Here is a 22,493-nt window from a genome sequence, read left to right as displayed (position 1 = left end):
GGGGGTCTGAGGGGCTATAGAAGAGCAGAGGGGCCGCGACGCCCTGCACCGCGCTCTTCTGGGGTGGCACACCTGGCACCCCGTGGGGCCTGGCATGGCCCGGGCAGGACCCAAGCGCTGTCCAGCGGGTGGTTCTGAATCCTGAGCCGGTGTTTCAGCACTGCCAGCGAGGGAAGAGTAAACCGGCCGCTGGAAGCCTCCGTTCTCCAGACAGAACTTGCGACAGAGCCGTGACAGGGGCCTCTTGTGACAGAGTTGGACAGACCGGTCCGGGAGGCTTCGATCCCCGTCTGTGCTCCCCGCCACCAGGGCTGGAGTGAGAGCGGTGCCCGCCGGTGCTGCGAGGGCGCTGCTGAGGAGAGACCGGTCCGGAGCCTCTGCCCCTCAGACCCGAGCAGACGACAGAGCCCTCCCTGTCGGTGGCGCTGGAGAGGATAACGTGCTTCCTGTGTATGTACATCCCAATGCACAGCCCCCTGCAGACCCAGGAGCGAATTGCGCGCCCCCTGCCAGTGGAAGAGCCGGCGCTGGAGGGGACGGACCTCCTCCTGTGTACTTCCGACTCCACCGAGAGGCGCTGCACCCTGACCAGGCGCTAGAGCGGCCCCTGCCGGCGACGGAGGAGAGACCGGCCGCTCTCGCGTGTGCTTCGGTCCCGGAGGAGAGCTCCAGCTGACAGAGCTGTGGATAGAGCGGTCCCTGCCAGGGAGAGGATAGAGTGTCCATGCGTGCTCCCGTCCCCACGCACAGCTCTCGCTGACAGGACTGTGGATAGAGCGGCGTGTGCCAGCGCCCTGGGCTCATCTGTGGCCGAAGATAGACGGCGCTTCTGTCCCCGCGAGGAGTGAGAGATTCTGGTCTGGGACCTACAGTGCCCGGGCACGAGGATGCAGTGACTGCTTTCAGTGCCTGTGCTTTCGGCTGCCAGGCTGGGCACGGCGGGATGTGTGCCCGTGCCCCCTGCTGACACCCCCTTGGATCAGCCAACAGGACCCCCATGTGCCACCGCTGACTGCAGATCCCCCGGTGCCCTGCATGGGCAGGAAGCCCGGGTCGCCGCCCTGGTGCAGGAAACATGGCACTGGAAAAAGTCTACTTTGTACTGAAAGGTAAGCGAGCTTCGCGCGAGCACACGCCGTCCCCCGTCCGAGGAAGGGTGCTCGTAACTCGCGCGCGGACCTGGGGTTCAAGAGATGCGATGCAGTGCGTGCAGTGCAGAGAGCCCATACTCTGAGCAGGCAGTGCCAAGGTGTGAGCAAGCAGTGTGTTTACTGATAAGTTACAGCGTCCCCGTGGCAGCCCCAGTGCAGTGCCCTAGACCTATGCTTGTGCCAGCACAGAGATACGGGCACTCTTACACTGCGAGTAAACCACAGTAGACGCAGCGCTCCAGCACAGCTTGCAGCGTTCACGACACGAGTAGCGAGAGTGTTCGTTGCTGAAGCGCAGTGCCCGTGTGCAGTGTGTAGGTTTCCTGCTGTGAGCAGTCATTTTATTCACTTATTAGATTTAGAGTCCCACTGCAGTGTGCCAGGCCAGTGCGGTCACTGCAAAGAAAGATGCGTTACCCACGTACACTGTAAACAGACAATGATGGCTGCAGTGCCCCAGTGCTGTGTGCAGGTCTCTTGATGGGAGCAGGTAGCGGTTTCACTGTTTCAATGAAGTGCCTTGTGCAAGTCTCATGGCGTGTGCAGAGCGCTCTAGACCAAGTGCCCCAGTGCAGTGTTCATGTAATATAATATGCTCAGGCAGTGAGTTCAGTGAATACGATGCAGTGCCCCAGGGAAGTATGCAAGCATCATACTGTGACTATGCAATGTAAGATGCAGTGCCCACTTGTACTGTGTATGTCCTATACAGTGAGCATGCAGTGCTCTATATATATTTCGCAAATCCGATATGCAGGTCTCATGATGTGAGCAGGCTGAGCTCATATAAATCTCTAATGCAGTGCAGAATTGCAGTCGATGTGTATTATGATGTAAGCATGCAGTGTAGGTTGGAGTGTCCCAGTGCAGCTGACATGTATGTGATGCAAGCAGGCAGTGTAAGAGGCAGGGCCCCGTACAGTGGACATATACTGTGCTCAGTAGGTACGTGTTCAGTAGGTAGTTCTCCAGCTGTGAACAGTGTTAAAATGCGGGGCTACTGTGCATGCCGTATGCTGCAAGAAGTACCACACTGCATCAAGACTTTGAAAGACAGAGTCCAGTGCCCCAGCGCAGTGTCCTGGTTTTAGTCCAACACAGCATACAAAGCTACGCTCTCGTTCAGTGTGCACGTGTTGTTCTGCTCACCAGTATGTGCTGAATGTTGAGTTTTCACGAGTGTCTAAGTCTCATGCTGTGAACTGGCAGCGTGTTCACTGACAATATTTAGCACTTTCCGCGCCACACGCCGGTCTCATGCAGTGAGAAGCAGTGCAAGCTGTGGTGCCCCATACAGCAAGGTGGTCCAATGGAGTGCGCATGCAGTGTGCGATGCAGCGCCAACTAGCATGCAAGCCTCGCATGTTAAGATGGCATTCACTAGTGATCCGCACAGCCCGCTGTCTCACCAGGCAGTGGAGCTTTCGGCATCCTCCCCTGCAGTTTGCGCATCTCCTGCTGTGAGCAAGAAGTGGCTTCGTGCAGTGAACCAGTGGAGTGCTATTGACGGTGCTTCATGTGTATTTACACGATATAGCGCCCAATCGGCCATTAATTAGTGAGTGAGCGTCCGATGCAGTGCGTAGGCAGTGGAAGGTGAACACCCTGCCCGGTGAGAGTGTGGGGTGAGCGCATAACCTGTGAATGACATGCCACACTGCCATCTTAACGTGCGAGGCTTGCACAGCTGTGGGCGCTGCATCTTATACTGCATGCGTACTCCATTACACCACCTTGCCCTGTGCAGCCCCCAGTGCAGTGCGCATAACTCATGCCGTCACCAGAGAGTAGGTTAAATGACGAGTTGCAGTGTGATTTCCACTGTAGCGTGACCCTCTCAAGCACGTGATCTGGCATCTAAACATGCAGTGCCATGTGGAGTTTATTTTATTTATTTTTTATTTTAAAGGTTTTATATAGCGCTGGCTAGACCCGGAGGAACCGCCTCTTCAGAAGTATGCTGTAAGTTGGCACTGTAAGATGCAGTGCCTCTGTCCAAGGGATCGCACAGCTTTCCAGCTGCGAGCACGCACAGCAAGATACAGTGCCTACCGTGCAATTTGCTCCTCTCGTGCGCTAAGCACGCAGTGTAAGATGCTGCGGTTGCACCCCTCTCTCACTGTGAGCAGGGCAGGCAGTGCAAGATGCAGCGCAAACACCCCTCAATGTGAGCAGGCAGTGTTAGAGGCAGTGCCTATTACCTATAGTATGAGTAGGCAGCGTAAAAAAAAAGCAATACAACGTTGCAATGTATAGGCCTGCGAGCAAAGAGTAATCTTTTTCGAGTTTCTATGCGCTTTGCCATTGGTGTGTGCAGTTGTGAGTGGCATGCAGTGACAGCTGTCGGGTTTCTCTGAGCTCCATGTACTGTGCACCCCCGCTTCCCTCCACACACTGCTGCTGGTGTGGTCTGGAGCGCCCTCTATGGGAGACAGGAGACATGGACGGCAGCCGCGGGCCTTGCTATAACGCGCGAACATGGAGTAATTGAATTAAAGCCGATGACGCAGGTCCCCAGGACATGAAACCACAATACTTTAAAAACAAATGCAAACTATCTCCGTAGTAAGAGGGCCGAGCAACTGGCGAGAGCAGCTGATGCACACAAATTACCCCTGTGTGTGTACACATTTAATCTGTGTGTGCACTCCTAGATACCAGCGAGGCTAGTTATGACACACATAATAACGTGTGTATCTATGCCTGTGTGTGTACAAATATTAACCCGTGTGTGTGTACAATAGTAGTCTGTGTGTGCAGCTTTAGATACCGGCGAGGCTAGCTTATGACACAAATAATAACATGTATGTATGCGCGTGTGGGTGTGTGTGTGCAAATAATAACCCGTGTGTATGTGCGCTAGCACGCGTGCTTAGGTACCAGCTACACCAACTGATGATGTACACACAACAGTTATGTGAGTATGTGCGTCCGTGCGCGCTTTGGTACCGGCAAGGCCAGCTGATGGACCTAATTGATAACACCTGTGTGTGTGCGCACGTGGCTTAGGTACCAGCTAGACCAACTGATGTACACAAACATTTACGTGAGTGTGTCCGTGCATGCATGCGTGCGTGCGCTTAGGTACCGGCAAGGCCAGCTGATGGACACACATAATAACACCTTGAGTGTGTGCGCGCGCGAGGCCAGCTTGGTCACAAATGATAACACCTGAGTGTGTGCGCGCGAGGCCAACGGATGGTCACAAATGATAACACCTGAGTGTGTGCGCGCGAGGCCAACGGATGGTCACAAATGATAACACCTGAGTGTGTGCGCGCGCGTGCTTCAGTACCGGATAGACCGGCTGATGCAGGGCCTGCACTCGGCCCATCAACATGGGACCCCACACCAGTGGAACATGGCCAGGCCATTGCACACTGGTCCTCTGGTCACCCAGGCCCATCCAACTGAGAGAGGGGCATTGTTGCAGTTGTGCCTTCCCTCACACGGGCTTTGCAGGCACGGCGAGGAGCTGCAAGCCCAGGTAGGCCCATTGCAAGGACACACGCTCAGTAGATTTCCCCCTCATGTCCTGCTGTCTGCCGACCCCGTGGTCCCGTACTTTAGTTCCCCAGCAGTTTTAAACGTCTCAGATGACAAGCAGCTCTGACACCTACAACCCTTTATGAGCTGTGAAAGAGGTGCTTGTTTGTGGCAGAGAGGGAGGGCGGCAGCGGCGGAGAAGGAGGGGGGGAGGGAGGGTCTGCCCAACGGAGCTTCAGGAGCTGGGTCATTTATTGAGATGCAAATTAGAGGGGCCTCATACATTTCCTTCCTGCCTGGAGCTCCAAAAATTCCAGAACCCTCCCTGAGCTGACACATAAAGAGACCAGTGTTTGTGTGTGAAAGTGTGTGCTTAGGCTGGCCTTTAAGTGGGCCGGGTCTCCCTGGTGCTGAGCACTGGCAGTTTTTAAAGGGCGCCTCAAAACGGGTCTCTATTGGGCTCTGTTTTGTGCACTGGCACAGGCTGTCCATTTTCCCCGGACTGCAGTGACATCGATGTGCAGTGCTCACTTCTCACTAGTGGGGAAGTTACGGTATGACGTCATGCCACATGAGCGTTGTAGGGGAAGGGAAATCCTTTAAATAGAGTCATTTTCTCTGTGGATTTCCCTTCTCTTTTTTAAATTCAGGAGCAGCAACATTGTCGTGGTGTCACCACCAGGGCTTTAAGTGGAAGCTTTTTCAATATTACATACAAGCCATAGTTGCTGCTTATGTATTTTATACAGTTAACAACCATTAACAAAGCCAATAGTCCTGACTTGTTGTAGGTATGATGTTACTTGTTGTATGATATATCTGGATGAAATGACAGAAACAGCAAAATACCAGTGGGGCGGCACCTTATATGCTAAGCACAGAATTTTAGCTTACTTGTTTTTAAGCCATGCCCGTAATTACATTGGTAAACGCCCCTTTGAGAGACCTCCCCCAGTTTTTTCATCCCACTTAAAGCCCTGTGCTTAGGTACCTGCTACATCCGCTGATGTACACTAACAGTAACACCTATGTTGTGTGTGTGTGTGTGTGTGTGTATGTGTGTGCGCTTAGGTACTCTCAATGCAAGCTGGCGGACACAAATATTAAACCTGTGTGTTTGTGTGTGTTTGTGTGTGCGCGCGGTTAGGTACCGACTAGATAGGCTGATGTACACAAATGATAACCTCTGTGTTTGTGTGTGCACACGCTAAGCAGGGCAGGTCTGACCATAGGGGGCACCTGGAGTTTCCCCGGTGGGCCACCAGGGCGGGGGCGGGGGGGGCGATTTTGGACCCCTCGGGGGCTGATTTTGTTACCAGGGGCCGGTTTTGAAGCATAGCTGCAATATCGGCCCCTGTAACAAAAGCGGCAGCAGTGAGACAGGAGAGGTGCTTCCAACTGACACACCCCCACCCCCACAGGGGCAGGACAAGCTCTTTGCCAGGGCCGGTTTTGGTTCCCAGTCCGGCCGTTACGCTAAGGTACCAGTGAGGCCAGCTGTTGGACACAATAACCAGTGTGTGTGTGTGTGCGCGCGTGTGCGTGCGCGCATGCACTTACGTAGCGACAAAACTAGCTGACTTATACAAATAACCAGTGTGGGCGTCTGCTTAGCACTGGAAACACTGCATGATAGTTTGTCACAATGCGCTTGACTGCCGAGCAGCAATTCTCTGTTCTATCGCAACAGATGCCTCTAACTCTTCAGAAACATGGGGACAGGGCAGACAGGGCAGGAATTGACACGACTCTGTCACCACCTGCCTCTTCCTCAGAAGAAGCATCAGGACAAATAGATCCATTTATGTGTCGTGCCACCCTTAGCACAGACGGAAGGCCTGGCAGAGCCTCCTAGCTGTACGTCTCTGACACGAGGTTGCCTTAACTCTCTCTCTCTTTAGAGAGAGCGAGGGAGAGAGCACCAGAGTGGCAGGAGCCTACCACAGTCGTTGCAAGACCCTGCCACTAACTGCGCGTCTGCCCATGTCACCAGATGCCCATCTCGCTGCAGAGTCCTCAGGAGCGACATAGCAACATATCCTGAGACATGCCAGTCTTCACAGCAGGATAGTGACATGTCCCTCCGTCCAGCTGACCCTAGCTCTGCAGAGAGACAGGCCAGTGCAGCCAACCTCATAGTGACATGTATTTGTAAATGTAAATGTATTTCGATTTATATAGCGCACGAATCACCCAGGGGTCTCAAGGCGCTTGCTTAGGGAACCCGTCCTGGTATTCCCCTGTGAGATACCCTGGCAGGGTATCCACAAGGTGAAAGCCAGGCATCCCGCCACGAGGGGCCGTAGTGGAGATTAAGCAAGCTATTGCCCAGAGTCGCAGAGTGTGACCCCGTGAGTCGAGTAGGCACCGGAGCGAGAATTGTCGAGTCCGTGGAATTTTGAGCCCGAGACCCGCCGAGGCAGGGAATCGAACCCTGGTCCACGGCCAATCTCAGCTTCCGGGTCTGCCGCCTCTAACCACTGAGCCACGCTTCTCCTCTCCCTCCACCCAGCTACCCATGACGCTGCAGAGAGACAGCCTAGTGTAGACAGCCTCATAGCGACATGTCTCTGCTGCCATCTGCCTTCCGCAAACGCACCATGACACTGGGAGTCCCAAGGTGGCATGTTCCAGCACCACCCACTTCCTTCGCTGATTTTTTTTTCATTTTGTCCTTTCTGATTTTTAAGGACAAAGACAAAGGAAGTGTATTAAATAATACAAATAGAAGGGATAACATTTTAAATAGCATTCATATAATCTAAGAAAGTAAATTATACATGTAACTGAAAATATCTATCTATCTATCTATCTATCTATCTATCTATCTATCTATCTATCTATCTATCTATCTATCTATCTATCTATCTATCTATCTATCTATCTATCTATCTATCTATCTATCTATCTATCTATCACTCTCTCTCTCTCTCTCTTTCTCTCTCAAGGAGTAGGAGAGAGATAATAAAAAGAGAACCCCCCTTCAGTATAGCTAAGGACAATAATTGATCATAGCAGAAATTAATTCATTGATATGTTTGAAGCACTCCTCTCCAAAGGGGACCAGAAGCGAACCCTGTTTATCAAAGGATCCTGATACAAGACATGTTCTAAGGTGACTGGAGGGCAGGGCTGTTCCCCCATGAGCGGAGGGGAGTTTTTGGTTTGTTTGGACTTAGGTCAGAAGCTGGGCAGTTCGTTGGTGTCTTGGCTTGAGAACACTTGACACTGATTGAGGCTTTGTGGAAGAGGACACCTTGGCGGACAGAGGTGCTGTGGGCGGCTGCTTGTAGGTGAATTTCTTTTTTTAAAGGCGGGTGGTGTTGGCCCTATATTTTTTTTGTAGATTAGTAACTAGTGTTAAGAATAATTTAACTTGAGCTGCTCGCCAGTGGGGTAGTATTTCAGAATTATTGTTGTATGGATATGTCTGTTGGCCGTCACTGCAGGTTTGTGGACGTGTTTAGTGTTTTTTTCAAGTACTGATTTTTGTTTTCTAAAACACTAACGGTGGATATTACAATAATTAATTTTGCTGTTGAATATGGTTCAGCAGTAGGGGTTCAAAACACCGAAGGAGTTTAATATTGGTTTGGTTAGTCTGGAGTACTAAAACTGTTTAACTCTATGGGTAAGGCTGCAAAGTTTTTCTTTTGTGAACTTCACCTACAATTTGCGATTACTATGATCACTTTCCTCAGTTTGCAAAGTTTTCTGCATGCAAATTTTCATATTAAAATTGAGACTTTCTCACCCTTTGTATATTATTTTGAGGTAAAAGATCACCAATATCCAACCAGATTAAAAATTGGTAGGGAAACTGTTTTAAAGTAAATGTAAGAGAAAAAGGCACCTACTTTCAGGGGGTGAGTCGAGAGGGGTGCATGGGGGGTCACCTGACACTCTTCTGGAAATATTGCTAGACTGGGTGGAAGAAGGATACCAGCTAGTAGACATCAAGAAAAGAGAAAAATTCTGTGCAAACCTTGGGTAGGCGAATTATGGAGTCTACACACCAGGTTTATAGTGAAGGCTTGGCAAAGTGACAGTGTTTTTGTACTTTTGGTAAGAGCGCAGGGCACACTGCTTTTATTATCGAAGTCAGAACAGAATACCTTCATTTAGCAGCTCAGTGCATTTTCTTTGGCATTGAAGTGCCATTTAGGCTGTGGCATTCATCTCCTACCCAGAATCAGAAGAAGCCGAAACCTCTGGGGTAAAACTACCCTCGCAGTTACCAATTTAAATGAAAACATGCATAATTTACACATGAGAACGCAATATGCAGTCTTTAGTGATTCAGAAACATTTCTGTCTGATGCATCTGGACATTTTGGATCCTCTTCCCATGCCTCAGTGTGACGTTTTCATGAAAATTGATTTTAATTTTATGTCTCTTTTGCTAGCATGTGTTAGCCCTAAGTACTGCGTACATTATGCATATGTATGGTTAGAAGAAATATGTAATTTAATTCAGCATACGCACCTCTTTACATAAAATATGCATCTGTATTCAATGTCTCTCCTACACACACACACACATACTTGTTCATTTCTGAACCACCTATCTCTTGATCCTTCACCTTCACATCAGATGAGAAAATAAATGTGGAAAGGGAACTGAACTTCAAAATGTTAGTAAATAACTCTTAACTTTGACCTTTCTCATCATTCCCCTGACCTCAATAGTGGAGGTTCACTGGTGTAACCTAACTCAAATTATATGTCTATTGTAGTCATGAGAAGTGATCTGGTGGCTCAGTTTCTGATCTTGGTTTCCAGAGATCTCCCTGCTAATCCCGGTTTAGGCGCTTGGCCAAAAATGACATCCCGGTTTATTCAATTTGGTCTCATCAAAATCCGGCACTCGATACTGTTCTGTCTACAGCACCTCATGTTTGAAATGTTCCTGCTATAGTCAGAGAAGCGTAGAGCTTGGTATATACCAGGGCCAGACTGGCCAATAGGGCAATCGGGCAGTACCCAATTGGTTGGTGTCACAGGTCAGTGTGTGGGCCTTTGTTGCGGCTGCGTATGGGCCTATGTTATGGTGTGCTGGGCCGGTTTTTACTATTAATTTGAACATTGCCCTTAGAAAGCTTAGATCCTTGCAGTGTTCCATACCTCGAAAAACAATTATGCAGCTTGTCTTTACGCGTTCAAAGCTGCACCATTTGGCAATAATACAACACATTTTCAGCTCGCTAATTCACTAATGGAGGTCCACTTTTATGTTGGAGCCCAGGCCTATTTTCTGTTCCAATCCAACCCTCATAAATGCAGTCATTTAATATGAGCAGGTGCTATCAGGGGCTCAGTTCTGAACTTCTTTAATTTGAAATGGATAGTACTGGCACTTCTCGGCAATGCTCCAATGCTTTTAATGGGAAAATGCTGGCTCTTCCCATCAGCAAACAGGTACTCGGGGACAAGGAGTACACACACTTCTATATTTCCAGTTCAAGCCCTGGATATGTGCTGTATCAAATACTTAAAAATAAATTACATGTGATGTGCACACCACATGCGCCATTTCCAGCATGCACCTGGTGTTCTACACTTTGGAATCACGTGCAAAGTATATTCCTCCTCCATCTCTCCTTTCCTGATCCCAAACCTCCTCCTACTGCTATGAGCACCAAATAAACACTTTCTAGACCCTTCCCTCCTCCATCCCTCCATTATCCTTTTCAATCCAACTAACAGACTCACATGTCAACCACTCAAATTAATTCATACTTCACTATACTAATTCACTACTAATCCTTATTGGGTTCCAAAGTAGAGTGCTACTCACCGAAAAGAACTTCAACGCCTCGTCTGGGGTAGTACGCGCTATATAAATACAATGATATAATTATGGCTTTGTGCAGACATACGTCTGATGAACTCCGAGTAAAAGCTATGTGATTGGGCCCCTGGGTAAGGTTACATAAAATGTGCGGTTTGAGGTGCTGCTGATGAGGATTGTGCACTGGGGTTTAATAAAAATAAGCCATGAAAGGTATGTAGGTAAACCCTGGATGCCAATGACACATAATGTAGATGGACCCAGAACCAATGTGGGCCATACCACTGCAGGCCCCAACTGGCTGCTGACACTTCAGAGTCCAGAGAGGCATAGAGTAGGAAGACACTTTGGTAGGCTACCCTGTCCTCCACGCAGTGGGCTTCAAACCTTTTTACTCGAGACCCCCAGTGTAAAATTATTCGATCAACTTCCCCTTGGAATGACAGGATTTTTTTCATAACTGTGCCAAATGGTAAATGCTGTGAATAAGCTATAAGTTATGACGGGTTTACAAACCCATCTAGACGCGCACTGTTCACGAACAGTGCGCGTCTAGATGGGTTTGTAAACCCGTCATAACTTATATCTTCTAGCAAGGAGTGACTACCCTTATTAGCCACAGCACCGGTGGATTACTTTGTAGAGAAGACAATTACGGAGTGCTCCTCACACACCCCCATAATTTGTGAATAAGCTATAACATTCTAATCAGATTTGTGGCCATTTACTCCAAGAATGAATGGGAAAAAACAATATTTAGTGGCGTTTTCAATTCATCACCCATAATCAGGGCACAAGTCCTAAAAAAAGAAGTGGGGTTATGCTCAAAGTTAGATGGTGTCACCGGAAGTGACGTCACAACAGGAATTGACGTCACGAAAGGGAGTCCTTCACTTTGACCCTCTGTCACCACGCCACGCTCAGGGCCTGGCTGGCTGATTTATTGCATCATATTTTTTTAGATTTATGAAATTAGTAGATTAATGATGCATATTTAAAATGCCAAGAAACGACTGGTGTGTGCTTTACACATGGTTTTGTTATAGAGCCCCACGATCTCACCAACTGTGGCATGGTCGCATTTATTGGTGTCTCTCCATCTCACGGGTTGTCCCGGAAGAGCTCCGGAGCCTCAGGCATCCAGCTCTTCTTCCAGGGAAGAACTGTGAAGCAGGGGGGACGGCGTCCACCAGGTAAAAACCCATTAAAATAAGTGAGGGAATGCCATCCACCCGCATGATACTCCGACTCGAGCCCTGCCACAATGTATGCAGGATAAAACATTGCAAGGACCGAAACACGTCATGTGAGTGAGATTAGAGTGCGTCATCTCAAAACATATTGCTGCAAACTATGCTCTATTAAAAAACAAAAAAAATCCATAGAGTAAAATGAAACATGTAGTTTAGGTGAGACAGTCAAAACGTGTAAGAGGTTTTGGGCATTTGGAACTGCAAATCGGAGGAATTGATAAAAATATTCGGTATTACCTTTTTAATTTTGTCCCATTAAAGTAGTCAATTGTTTAAATGCTGCAACGAAGTTCACTTTAAAAGTATTTTTTCTCTGTCCACTGGCAAAATGCTATTGGTTTATGTTCAAGGACTCTTGTCAAGAGGATGAATAAAACGTTACATGTCCTACTAACCCTCTCGCCAAGCCATGAAACTACCCCCCCCCCACCCAAAAATAACAAAAAAATCCGCACCAATGTTACACCACCCCTTTACCTCCTGGGAGGGTAGCGGGACATGGCAGGTCCTGATGCAGTCATCATTATTTACACCCAGATTCCCCTTTCCTACGTCACAGGCCTCTGACAAGCCAGGCAGCAATGCCTCGCTCTCATTGGATGTAGAGAAACAGACTGAGCTATAAGCTGCTATGAGGAAAATAATTAATTTCAACGCCAGTTTCGCAAGTACTGACGTACATTTTTTTGACGGAATTTGAGCATTGTCGCTGTGAGCAAAAGTTGCATTTAAATCCTCTTATTGACTTATTTTCTGTGTTTTCTATGATGGTATGTGCGGTCAATGAAGTATTTCTGTGCTCATCGACTATGAAAGTTTTAGTCCTACTACTATGTTTTTGGAAGGTTTGAGGTTTTTGGTTTTTTTCTCATCCAAGGGTTTTGAAACCCGAATACAAGGAATTCTCTTCAAGTTCACACAGTGCCCCTCCCCCCGTCCTCTTCCCTGGCAGCTTTTGTTGCCAAGGCCTCTATATAGTGGGTTACTATGTGCAGCTGGAATCTGCTGTGCACAATGCAGTTTTCCTACCAGTGACCACGCGGATATAAATAAAAGAAATGCATACAAACAAACTCTGATTCACCAAAATCCATGAGAGAGATTCGGTCACCCGAAAACAAAAGAAAGGGCTGCGTTTTTTGAATTCTGATCGAATTATAACACCCCTGCCCTTTGCCTCCAGGTTTCCAAACCTACTAGTACCATAACATTGTAAAAGCACATTATTGTATTTTCTCTCAGATTTATTAGGGGCAAACCATAGTAATTTGTGCCAACACGCAGCCTTTTAATTACAAAAGCGAATTAATTGTGGCTGAAATCGATCAATTAAAAAAGGAATGGGTTTGGGCAAACATGACTTGATTTGAGATTTGCTAATTAAAGAGACCGCAACCCTCTTTCCATGTTCTTGATTAGGTACGTTTGCTGTGTTTTAAACCCAGGTTATAATTTCGTTATTTGGGAAGGGAAACATATATTTTCGCTTAGGCCTAGGGACATGTGTACTGTAATAATGCTTATTTCGGTAGGACTAGAAGCTTCGGAGAAGAGGGGATTATGTTTATTCTGGTGGGCACCAATAATGTACATTTCTTTACATTTGCCTGCATAGAGGCCTTACTCAACTTGCAGAAGGAGAAATTGTATTGTATTACCACATGTATTACCGCATAATCCGAAACTCAGAATGATGCAGTAATACTGCACCTGGTACTTGTATTTTTTTTGACTGTGGTATTACCGCGTTGCAAGAGGTTTAATAAACCCCTGAATAGGGGAGTTCTGTTAAGACAAGCTCTCGCTCCAAGCATCCTCACCCATGATCTTTCCAAAGCAAATTCAAATGTTGAACTTTGATACTCCCTTTTTGCTTTTATCATTATCTTTGGTTGCAGAAGTTTTCAGAATGAACTTGTTAAACTCGAGAACTTACAGTGTTGAAACTGTCAGAGAGTCACTGACTAGCTCTTCTAATTCAGATTATTTAAGAAATCAATTGAGAAGCATGTCAAAAAAAGAACATTTTCTTTAAGGCTCTGGCACCATTTTTTGACCTAGGTGTTATATCATGCGATTTGCTTTTCCGGGGTGGTCACGCTGAATGGTCAACCACAAGGTGACCATGAATTGATCACAGTTTTGCCAGCTTTCTACTGCAGATTATTCCGCACATTGCCCTCCGCCACGTCCCATCTTCTGTTGATTGCTAAATCTGAGGCTTCTTTCCCAGTCACATGATCTTGGTGAGTGAATCTCAGATGTCCTCCATCTCTGCTTGCAGTTTTCTAATTTGCTGGTCTGCTAAGACTCTAATTCAATATGATATGTTAGGAAATAATGTAGCCTCCAATACCAGTACCAGGATAAGCTCCTTTGGGCACATGTTAGCCTTCCTTGACCAAAAACCACTCTTTATGGACTGGGAGATGCTTCTTCAGCTTGCATGGGGATCATGGGGGATTGTTTGTTGGTGACCTGAAATAAACCACTGTCCACACCTGACCTCATATGTTGATCTCTTTTACCCTGCTTGCCCACAGATCTGTTAGACTCCATCACCAATGACCACTTCCCGTTTGGCATTCACTGAGGGCAGTAGGAATGACCGGGGGGCGTGAGTTGCTGTTGTGATGTCTTATTAATTCAGTTTTCAATTGTAATTTGAAGCCAATGGCTGTAAAAGTAAATACCAGGTACTCCATTTATGTCTACACAAAGCCATCCAGTCACCGCTCATCTTTCCAGGGAATGCTTGTTTGTTGCCTGACCTCACCATGTGGGTTTCTATGTGCATCTGGAATCCAGAGGCTCTTGTGCTTTGCAGAGAAGAAATGCAGAGCTGCAAGATCGGAGTTAAAGCAATAGCCGCTCCCTCTTCTGTCATCTAAAGAAATAACAACAATCTACACGCCTTCAGTACTGCTGTGCGTTATTTCCTTCATCAAAGTACATTTCCAAATTACCTTAAAAAAAGTACACAAATCTGCTAAACGGCGGACGTGGCAGCTCTCTCTGCTGAGTTTTAAAAATTCAGCCTCTGAAGAGGAAGACACATTTTTAGATTCTCCAAAATGGGAATAACCAATCTGCAAAAAAGGTTGTAAAAGTCACCCTGTTTTATCTTGAACAGGCACGTGGCAAACAAAGTGTCTTTTAGAGACACAAAAAACAGTTTAGGGCCAAACAAGTCAACTTCTTATCAAAATCAAATTGTCCCTAAAATATATTTATTTTGAGAAACAAAACAAATTGACTTACGATTTGAAAATACAAATACCACAGATAAAATTCCCCACATTCTCAGTGTGGTGCATTTAATGAGCTTTGAACATAATTTGGAAATTTATTTTACCCAGGAATGGATATGTCCAGGCATACTGAATGTGTGCTCTTTCAATATTTATTTATTTGATAATTTAAAGCCAACTGCTCCTGTAAAGAAGTTGCTTAGCATTGTAATCCGCACTAAATCAAGAATGTATTTGGACATGGGAAACTTAACAAGTGTGGAAACTGTGTTGTGCTATCGTCAGAGAAATGATCTGACTCAAAAACCCTACTCGCAATTGGGCTGCAAATCCCGTTTCGGGTGCAAATGACATTTTGTGCCCAAAACAGGTTGTAATGGGTATGCACATCTTGCGTGCTTGCTCTTACAATTTGTAGCTGGTGAAACCTTGCATATACCGAAGGAATACATAGCTCACAAGCACTATTTGGGTAAGATGGAATGGGGGAATAAATTGCACCATTTGTGTATTATTCCTTATTCCCTGCACAGTTTGGAGCAAATTGTGTAGACTCACACTAGCAAACCCATGAAATCACAAATTAACAGGTGCCTAATTTGCACCAAATTTTAGTGATCGATAATTCATTTGGAACTGGAAATTCAGTGCAAATTTTGACCTGGAAAATCTTGCGCCATTCCATGGAGATGAACTAATAGCTGGATTCATGTGAGGGATACAAACGGACGTGCATTATTGCCGCCCTACTAATTCATAAATTACTAGTAACTAGGTCCATGGTGTTTCAGCTGGAGACTTCAGATCTCCAAGTGAAACACCTAGGGGAAATGTGCTGGAATTGTAAAGGTAAAGGTTTACACTTACATAGTACTGTATACTGCTAGAGCAGTCTCTAAGCACTGGTGACTACAAGCACTGCTTTAGCTTGGAGATTGTGCCTTCCATATATGTCTACAAGAGCCAAGTGTTGTTGCTCATTAGAAAGCATATTTTAATATATTTCTTCTGCGTGGCTTTTTTATTAGTCATTTGGTTACAGATGCAAACATTGCTCTCATTAATAAACATTGATTTGCCATACTTTCATGCACCTGCGGTAAATCAAAAGATTTCTTGCAAAATTTATATTCGTACAACTCAAATACTCCTGAGCATGCTTTAAGCTTCCAAGGTATCATAATACATATTGTAAATCAGACAGTTGTACACAACCAACTATGATGAATTTTGATTGGCTCCTAGCCGGTCGATATCTACCCAGGAGATTCATAGTTCGTATTTGAGACAGGCCTCATTACAGTATCAACCCACATATCATTGCACCTTCTTCACATAGCAGCTGCCTGTGAGGATCACAGAGCTCCGATAAAGGAATAAAGGACTAGAATCTTCACCTATCTCGTAGAAAGCACCTTGCGCCGAGCCCTCCTACTAGAGAATAATCAAAGTCCTGTGCAGAAGATTCAATATGTACATGATAATGTTTCATAGCTCTGCTGCTACAACGTTATGAAATAAATATGTCCCCATAAACATTCCTTTCCATGTATTGCTGTTATAGAATTTAAAAAAGGTTTCCCAGTCTGTGAAACTTGTCAGTCTGACAGTTTTCGCTGTATTTTAAAATAGTGACCTCATTGTTGTGTCTGATTTACAATGTTAATTATTTTGCAATATGTTTTAATCAACTATCTTTTAATGTAGCAGTTTATGATGTTTACTGAACACACTTTTATAGGGAATATATAAATATATTAGATATGTTTGATCATTTCCTTATATTTAACTTACAATAAATTAATTTTGAAGGAAATGTATATTCATGAAGGAATAGGCACTGATGACAATAAGAAGTTTGGAAAACAGTAAAAAAAAGTGTCACAATTGCAACTCGATTTGGAGTCTCACTATCCATTGGGGCAGAAATCGATTAATTTTAAGTTTGAGATCTGTCTGTAAATAGGTTGCCACACCTCTTATCAATATATTCGGAAACATTTAAATGGATTAAAAAAAAACTCAATGTCTGGCACAATGATGCTATTTGAAAATGAGGGCGGTATTGAGCGATAGAGAAGATATTAGCCTAAGTAAACAGATGTGAAAAGAGGATACTGCACTTGGCTAGGGATTGCTCCCTAAAACTATTTTTTATCCCTTTTAATAATAAATGATGCCTCAAAGTGCTAAAAACCTATACCTCGACCCACATTTTAACTAGCTGTTTTCATCTCGGATTTAAAACCTCAATTTTCATTTATTTCAGCTTGGTCCACAGCAAATACTTTCAGTTTTACAGCTCTGATTCCAGCAACATGGTGTTCTGGTGAGCCTCACATTTGTCATGGATATAGAATGTTAGCACTCTAGTTGTTCATAAGAACTATGTGGTCTGTAGTAGAACACTGGGGAATCAAATAACAGGCAGCTGCTGCTCTTGGAAGTAAAGTTTTTCTCTACATATCATACTTTTTATCTTTCACATACCTGAGGAAGATATTTGTGAATTTATGGAAAAATGTAGTCTCATTTTTCATAAATTAGCTTGTGGAGCCCCTTTCATATCTTCTGTGGGAAAATCAAGAGAGATGGCATTTTTTCCACAGCCATGGTTCATCAAATCTGAGCAGAGCATCCACATTGTTCACAGGGTAAAATCGGCTTGAAACTCACCAGAATTCCTAAACTTAGTATAATACACCAAAACATGATTTATATTGTGACTAAACTGTGTTATCAAAATGTATATCTGTGCCTTTTTGCGACCCTCAAACCTGGAATTTACTCTAATGCATTTCAGTGGAACAAATATGACAGAGACTTATCACCAAAAAACCAGACAGATATGCTTCTTGTGACCTTACACCTAAGTATTGCCATGAAAAAACACCATCTAGCAATTTTGTAAATTTCACCCCAAATTTAAGGATCTGACTTACACGAGGAATATCATCTATGGGGGAGGGCAATTCCAGGTAGTTATGTACAATGATTGAGTAGGCCCCTTGACTTTGCATTGGAACTTCTGATTCCACTATGGAACTACCTGGAAGTGCCCCTGTTCCCTTGGATAATATTACTTAAATAAGTACCAAAGTTACTAAGGTAATAAGCCCCCCTTGTTGTGTCTTATTCCAAGCATTTCAAATTGTAACATTTCATATACAAATTATGAACTTTCCAAAGCATATGATTTTAAGGATATTTTTGTGTCAGTACCATTTCCCTACGTCTTCATACCAGTTGATATATGACCACTAATGGTAGCTAGAATGTGGGTTTTATGCATAAGTATGTTCAACATGTACCATGTTTTAAAAAAACAGGATAAACTCACCAACATTATAGGTCAGGCATTACTGCTTACCTACGTCTTATTGATCCATATAACTCCAACAACTACATTTTATTTAAAAAGTTTTGTAAAGCTGGGAAATATAGCATATGAGGGTCAGTTTCTATTTCTGCTTCAAGCAATAGTCATCCCTAAAATCGATAACAGACATGCATTACTCACTAGAGCTACTAAGAACTTGTTGAAAACCTTCTTTCATTCTGCTGCATGTGTGACCATAGTTGCCAAAAAGTTTGTCTATGTGTTGCCTATTTGACTTCACCAACCCGCCTTTCTTCACTTCTCTGGTCGTACACAAAGCTAAGCAGTAAAATACTATCTGTTCTGAAATCAAGAATGTAATTTCTAATTCTGCTTGCCGCATCCAAATCCTGTCACATCCATTCCCCCCCTTTTCCTTCTCTACCGGATGAATTGATCAAATGTATTTTTCCTGAATTATTGTGCTTCCTAACACTTTCTTTACTCACTCTTTATTCAGTTCTCTAGTTTCTTTTAACTATAATCTCCCTAATAACCTTTTCTAGACTCCTCCCTCCTCAATCCTTCCTTTGACTGACCCCAAATCTCATTTGACCACCATGATCTCCAAATTAACACTTTCTAGACTCTTCCCTTCTCTATCCTTCCTTTGATTCATGTAAAACCTCGCTTTACTACCATGATCTCCCTAATAAACCTTTCTAAACTTTTTTCTCATCTTTCCCTCCTTTGACTCATCCCAAACCTCTTTTTACTACTTTGACCTCCCAAATTACACTGCCTTGACTATTCCTTCCTCCCGCTATCCCTCCTCTATCCTATTCAGTCTTACTAACAAACTCACATGTCCACCGCTCGAATTAACAACTTAGATTTCCCTATACTAATCCATCACTAATCCACTTTGGGTTCTGAAGTAAAATGTAAATGTAAATGTCGGAATTTGTAAAGCGCACAGCTACCTCCACCGGAGGTGTCCTGGCGCTGTCCGTATACCGCTTAGGAACCCTTCCTGGCTTTCCTGGGAAATGTCCACTCCTGGGCACCCCCCAGGTGCAGCCAGGCATCCCAGCGCTTTTGGGGCCGTTGTGGAGACTAAGCAAGCTATTGCCCAGAGTTGCAGCGTGGGACCCATGATCAGAACAGGCACTGAGGCGAGAATATCCAGTCAGGGGAATTAATGAGCCGGAGACCCCCTGAGGCGGGAATCGAACCCTGGTCCCTGGCCAGAGCTCTGCATCAACGTCTGCCTGCTCTAACCATTGAGCCACACTTCTCCACTGAAGTAGTGGTGTACTTACCGAAAACTGCTTCAATGCCTCATCATCAGTAGCAATCACTATATAAATACAGTTAAAATGACAGTATCATTTTGAAGGGAGAAAGGACAGGATATTTGAGATAATTCTACTTCTAAGTTTCTCAATCATTTCTCTCCTTCTGCTCTGAGGTTTTCCATGCTTAGTCTCACTGCATATACTGAGTTTCAGGGAGTTCTTATTTTTTATTGTTCTGCATAAAGTGAACTGACTCACCACTGTAGTTTTTCTTGGAAAGTGCACTTACACCTATATTGGCAGAGTGCTATATACATACTATAAAAAAAAAAATATATATATATATCCCGTGAACAAGCCTTATGCTAAGGCGAAACACGTTGGGCATGGTGGTGTTTTGCAAATAAACCGCCTTAACTTCTATCAACAAGAGAGTGCGTCTCTTTCTTTTTACCGCGAGGTAAAACACCACTTTACACATATATATATATTATTTTAATTAAAAGGCACCATGACGAAAAGACTAAAAGCATACGAAGATAAAATTAGAAAACGGAAACAAGAGAAGTTTGAAAGAGACGAAGGAGACTATGAAACGGGCAGAGTACTAACCTTTGCCAAACGATATGATGCTCAGGTAAAAGCTTTAACATCGAAATCAAACAAAACTGCCACTGGGAGAGGGGAAGACACGGATGAAACCACAGAATCGGAAGTGTCGGAGGGCGAGGAAGCAAGAAAAGATAGGGGCGCGGGGAGAAGCTCTGAAACACGCAAACTCCCTTTTCTCGACGAGTTTTAAATAATAAGGCAGTCACGACAACAAGGAGGCAGGGGGAAACCCTCAGAACAACAACAAAGAAACGCCCCACGCGGAGGGGCGGGGAATGGCGGAAAAAGCAACTATTCACCGCCAACTACCCGCAGTGCCAGGTACAACAAGAGACGATGACAGAAGAAAATGAGCAAGAAAAAAACCTGACTATCGTGAACCTGAGCCACCGAGTCCTAACGAAAGAAGAAGAACATGTTCTAAAATTGGGACTTTCCTTCTGTCCCTCCAAACCGCTAGAATATACACAAACCAAGATAGACTTATACAAGTTTTCAAGGAAATTAAAACTACATAAATTCTACAAACTACGCCCCAAAAAAACAATAAAACACACGGAAAGAGAAGAGACACAAGGAATCCGAGTAAAGGATATACCTGCTTTAGAAGCTATGCAAGAACTGAGAGCGAAGGGGGCAAGCCAACCGGGAAACTTGTCACAAGTTAACATAATACAGAAAGGTGGGGAAACTAATTTCAAACCAGCGTCGACGTTTGTGCCGCAAATGCCCAGTGACAATATCGATGTCTTCATGGAATCCGTGTCTAAAGAATTGAGGAGATTTGAAAAGAAAGGTCAAACGAACAAACAATGGAACTTAACACCGAAACATAGGCAGGCAATAAAAAACTTACAAAGTGATAAAAAACTGATCCTGAAACCTTCAGACAAAGGAGGAAATGTTGTTCTGCAAACTTACGAAGCATACAATGAAGAGGCTTTAAGACAATTACAGGACACGAAGTGTTACCAAAAAGTGGGAAGAAAGGAGTACCAGAACAGTATAACGGAGTGCCATGAAATGTTAAAAAAATGGTACGGTAAAGGGATAATTGAAACAGAGGAATATTTGTACTTGAGATGTCTAAACCCTACTACACCGTGCTTCTACCACCTACCTAAGGTACACAAAGACAGAATGAAACCTCCGGGACGACCAATTGTAAGTGCCCAAGGGTGTCTTTTGGAACATTTATCAATTTATATTGACTATTTTTTGATTGACCATGTAAAGACTCTAAGAAGTTACGTAAGAGATACTAAAGACCTATTAAGCAAGTTAGAACAGCTAATGTTGAGAGAGGGGGATCTACTAATAGCAATGGATATTTCCAGCCTTTATACAAGCATAGGCCATGAGCATGGTATGAAGGCGGTAGAAAATGCTTTATCAACCAGAGAGGCTAACTTTGCAGACCATAATGTTATGCTTTTGGAATTTTTACACTTCAGCCTTAACAATAACATCTTTCTGTATCAAGACCAGTATTACAAACAGTTGGTTGGGGTGGCCATGGGCACGAGTTATTCCCCGAGTTTCGCAAATATTTTTGTAGGATGGTGGGAGGAAAACGTGGCATGGAGTCCCCAGTATGGAGAATGGACCCAGCACATACTGGTGTGGTATAGATATATAGATGATTTACTGATAGTCTGGCGAGGGTCAGAAACAAAGGCTGGAGAATACATTGACAAACTTAACACCAACATCTATAACTTACGTTTCACAGTAGAAATAAGCAGCAGCAAAATCAATTTCCTAGACCTTGAGATTAGAATGGAGCAAGGGAAAATGTACACACAGCTATTCAGAAAGCCAACAGCGGGTAACTCGATACTACACTCTAAGAGCAGTCATCCACCAAAGCTAATTTACAGCATTCCCTATGGAGAACTATTACGTATAAAACGTAATTGCACGACAGAAGAAGATTACATCAGGAATGCGAATAAGAGTGTAGAAAGATTCAGAGTACGAGGTTATGGGGAGAAATGTCTGGAAGAGGCCCAGAAAAAAGTGAAAAAAATCTCACGGCAAGAAACATTGAAAAATAAAGTAAAAGATACGGAAAGAGGGGGCAAATTCAGATTTATTACTACCTTCTCAGAAGGGGCAGATAAACTGAGAACAGTGCTAAGAAAAAACTGGAAACTATTAACGACTGATCCAGTAATAGGAACAGATATCCCGAGCCAACCGATGGTAACTTACAGGAAAGCCAGAGCATTAAGGAACACCTTAACAAGCAGTTACCTTACACGTCCAGTGGAACAACCATTTGGTAATCCAAAACCAGGGTTTTACCCTTGTGGGCGATGCAAGGCGTGTA

At 44.6% G+C, this 22,493-nt stretch overlaps 1 protein-coding gene across 1 annotated transcript in view; it reads left to right on the top strand.

Moving 5' to 3' along the window:
* The first annotated feature begins 696 nt into the window (after positions 1 to 696).
* Positions 697 to 22,493, top strand: part of NETO2 (neuropilin and tolloid like 2) — a 311,726-nt gene continuing 289,929 nt past the window's right edge. Inside the window, exon 1 of the mRNA XM_078669388.1 lies at positions 697 to 1,109. Within this exon, the coding sequence (XP_078525514.1) occupies positions 1,076 to 1,109 (34 nt within the window). The 5' untranslated portion in view covers positions 697 to 1,075. The remainder of the gene's footprint in view (positions 1,110 to 22,493) is intronic.

This window comes from Lissotriton helveticus, chromosome 12 (genome assembly GCF_964261635.1).
Source record: "Lissotriton helveticus chromosome 12, aLisHel1.1, whole genome shotgun sequence".
Lineage (NCBI taxonomy): Eukaryota > Metazoa > Chordata > Amphibia > Caudata > Salamandridae > Lissotriton > Lissotriton helveticus.
Note: the sequence above shows the minus strand (reverse complement) of the source record. Positions and strands in the feature narration are given on the sequence as shown.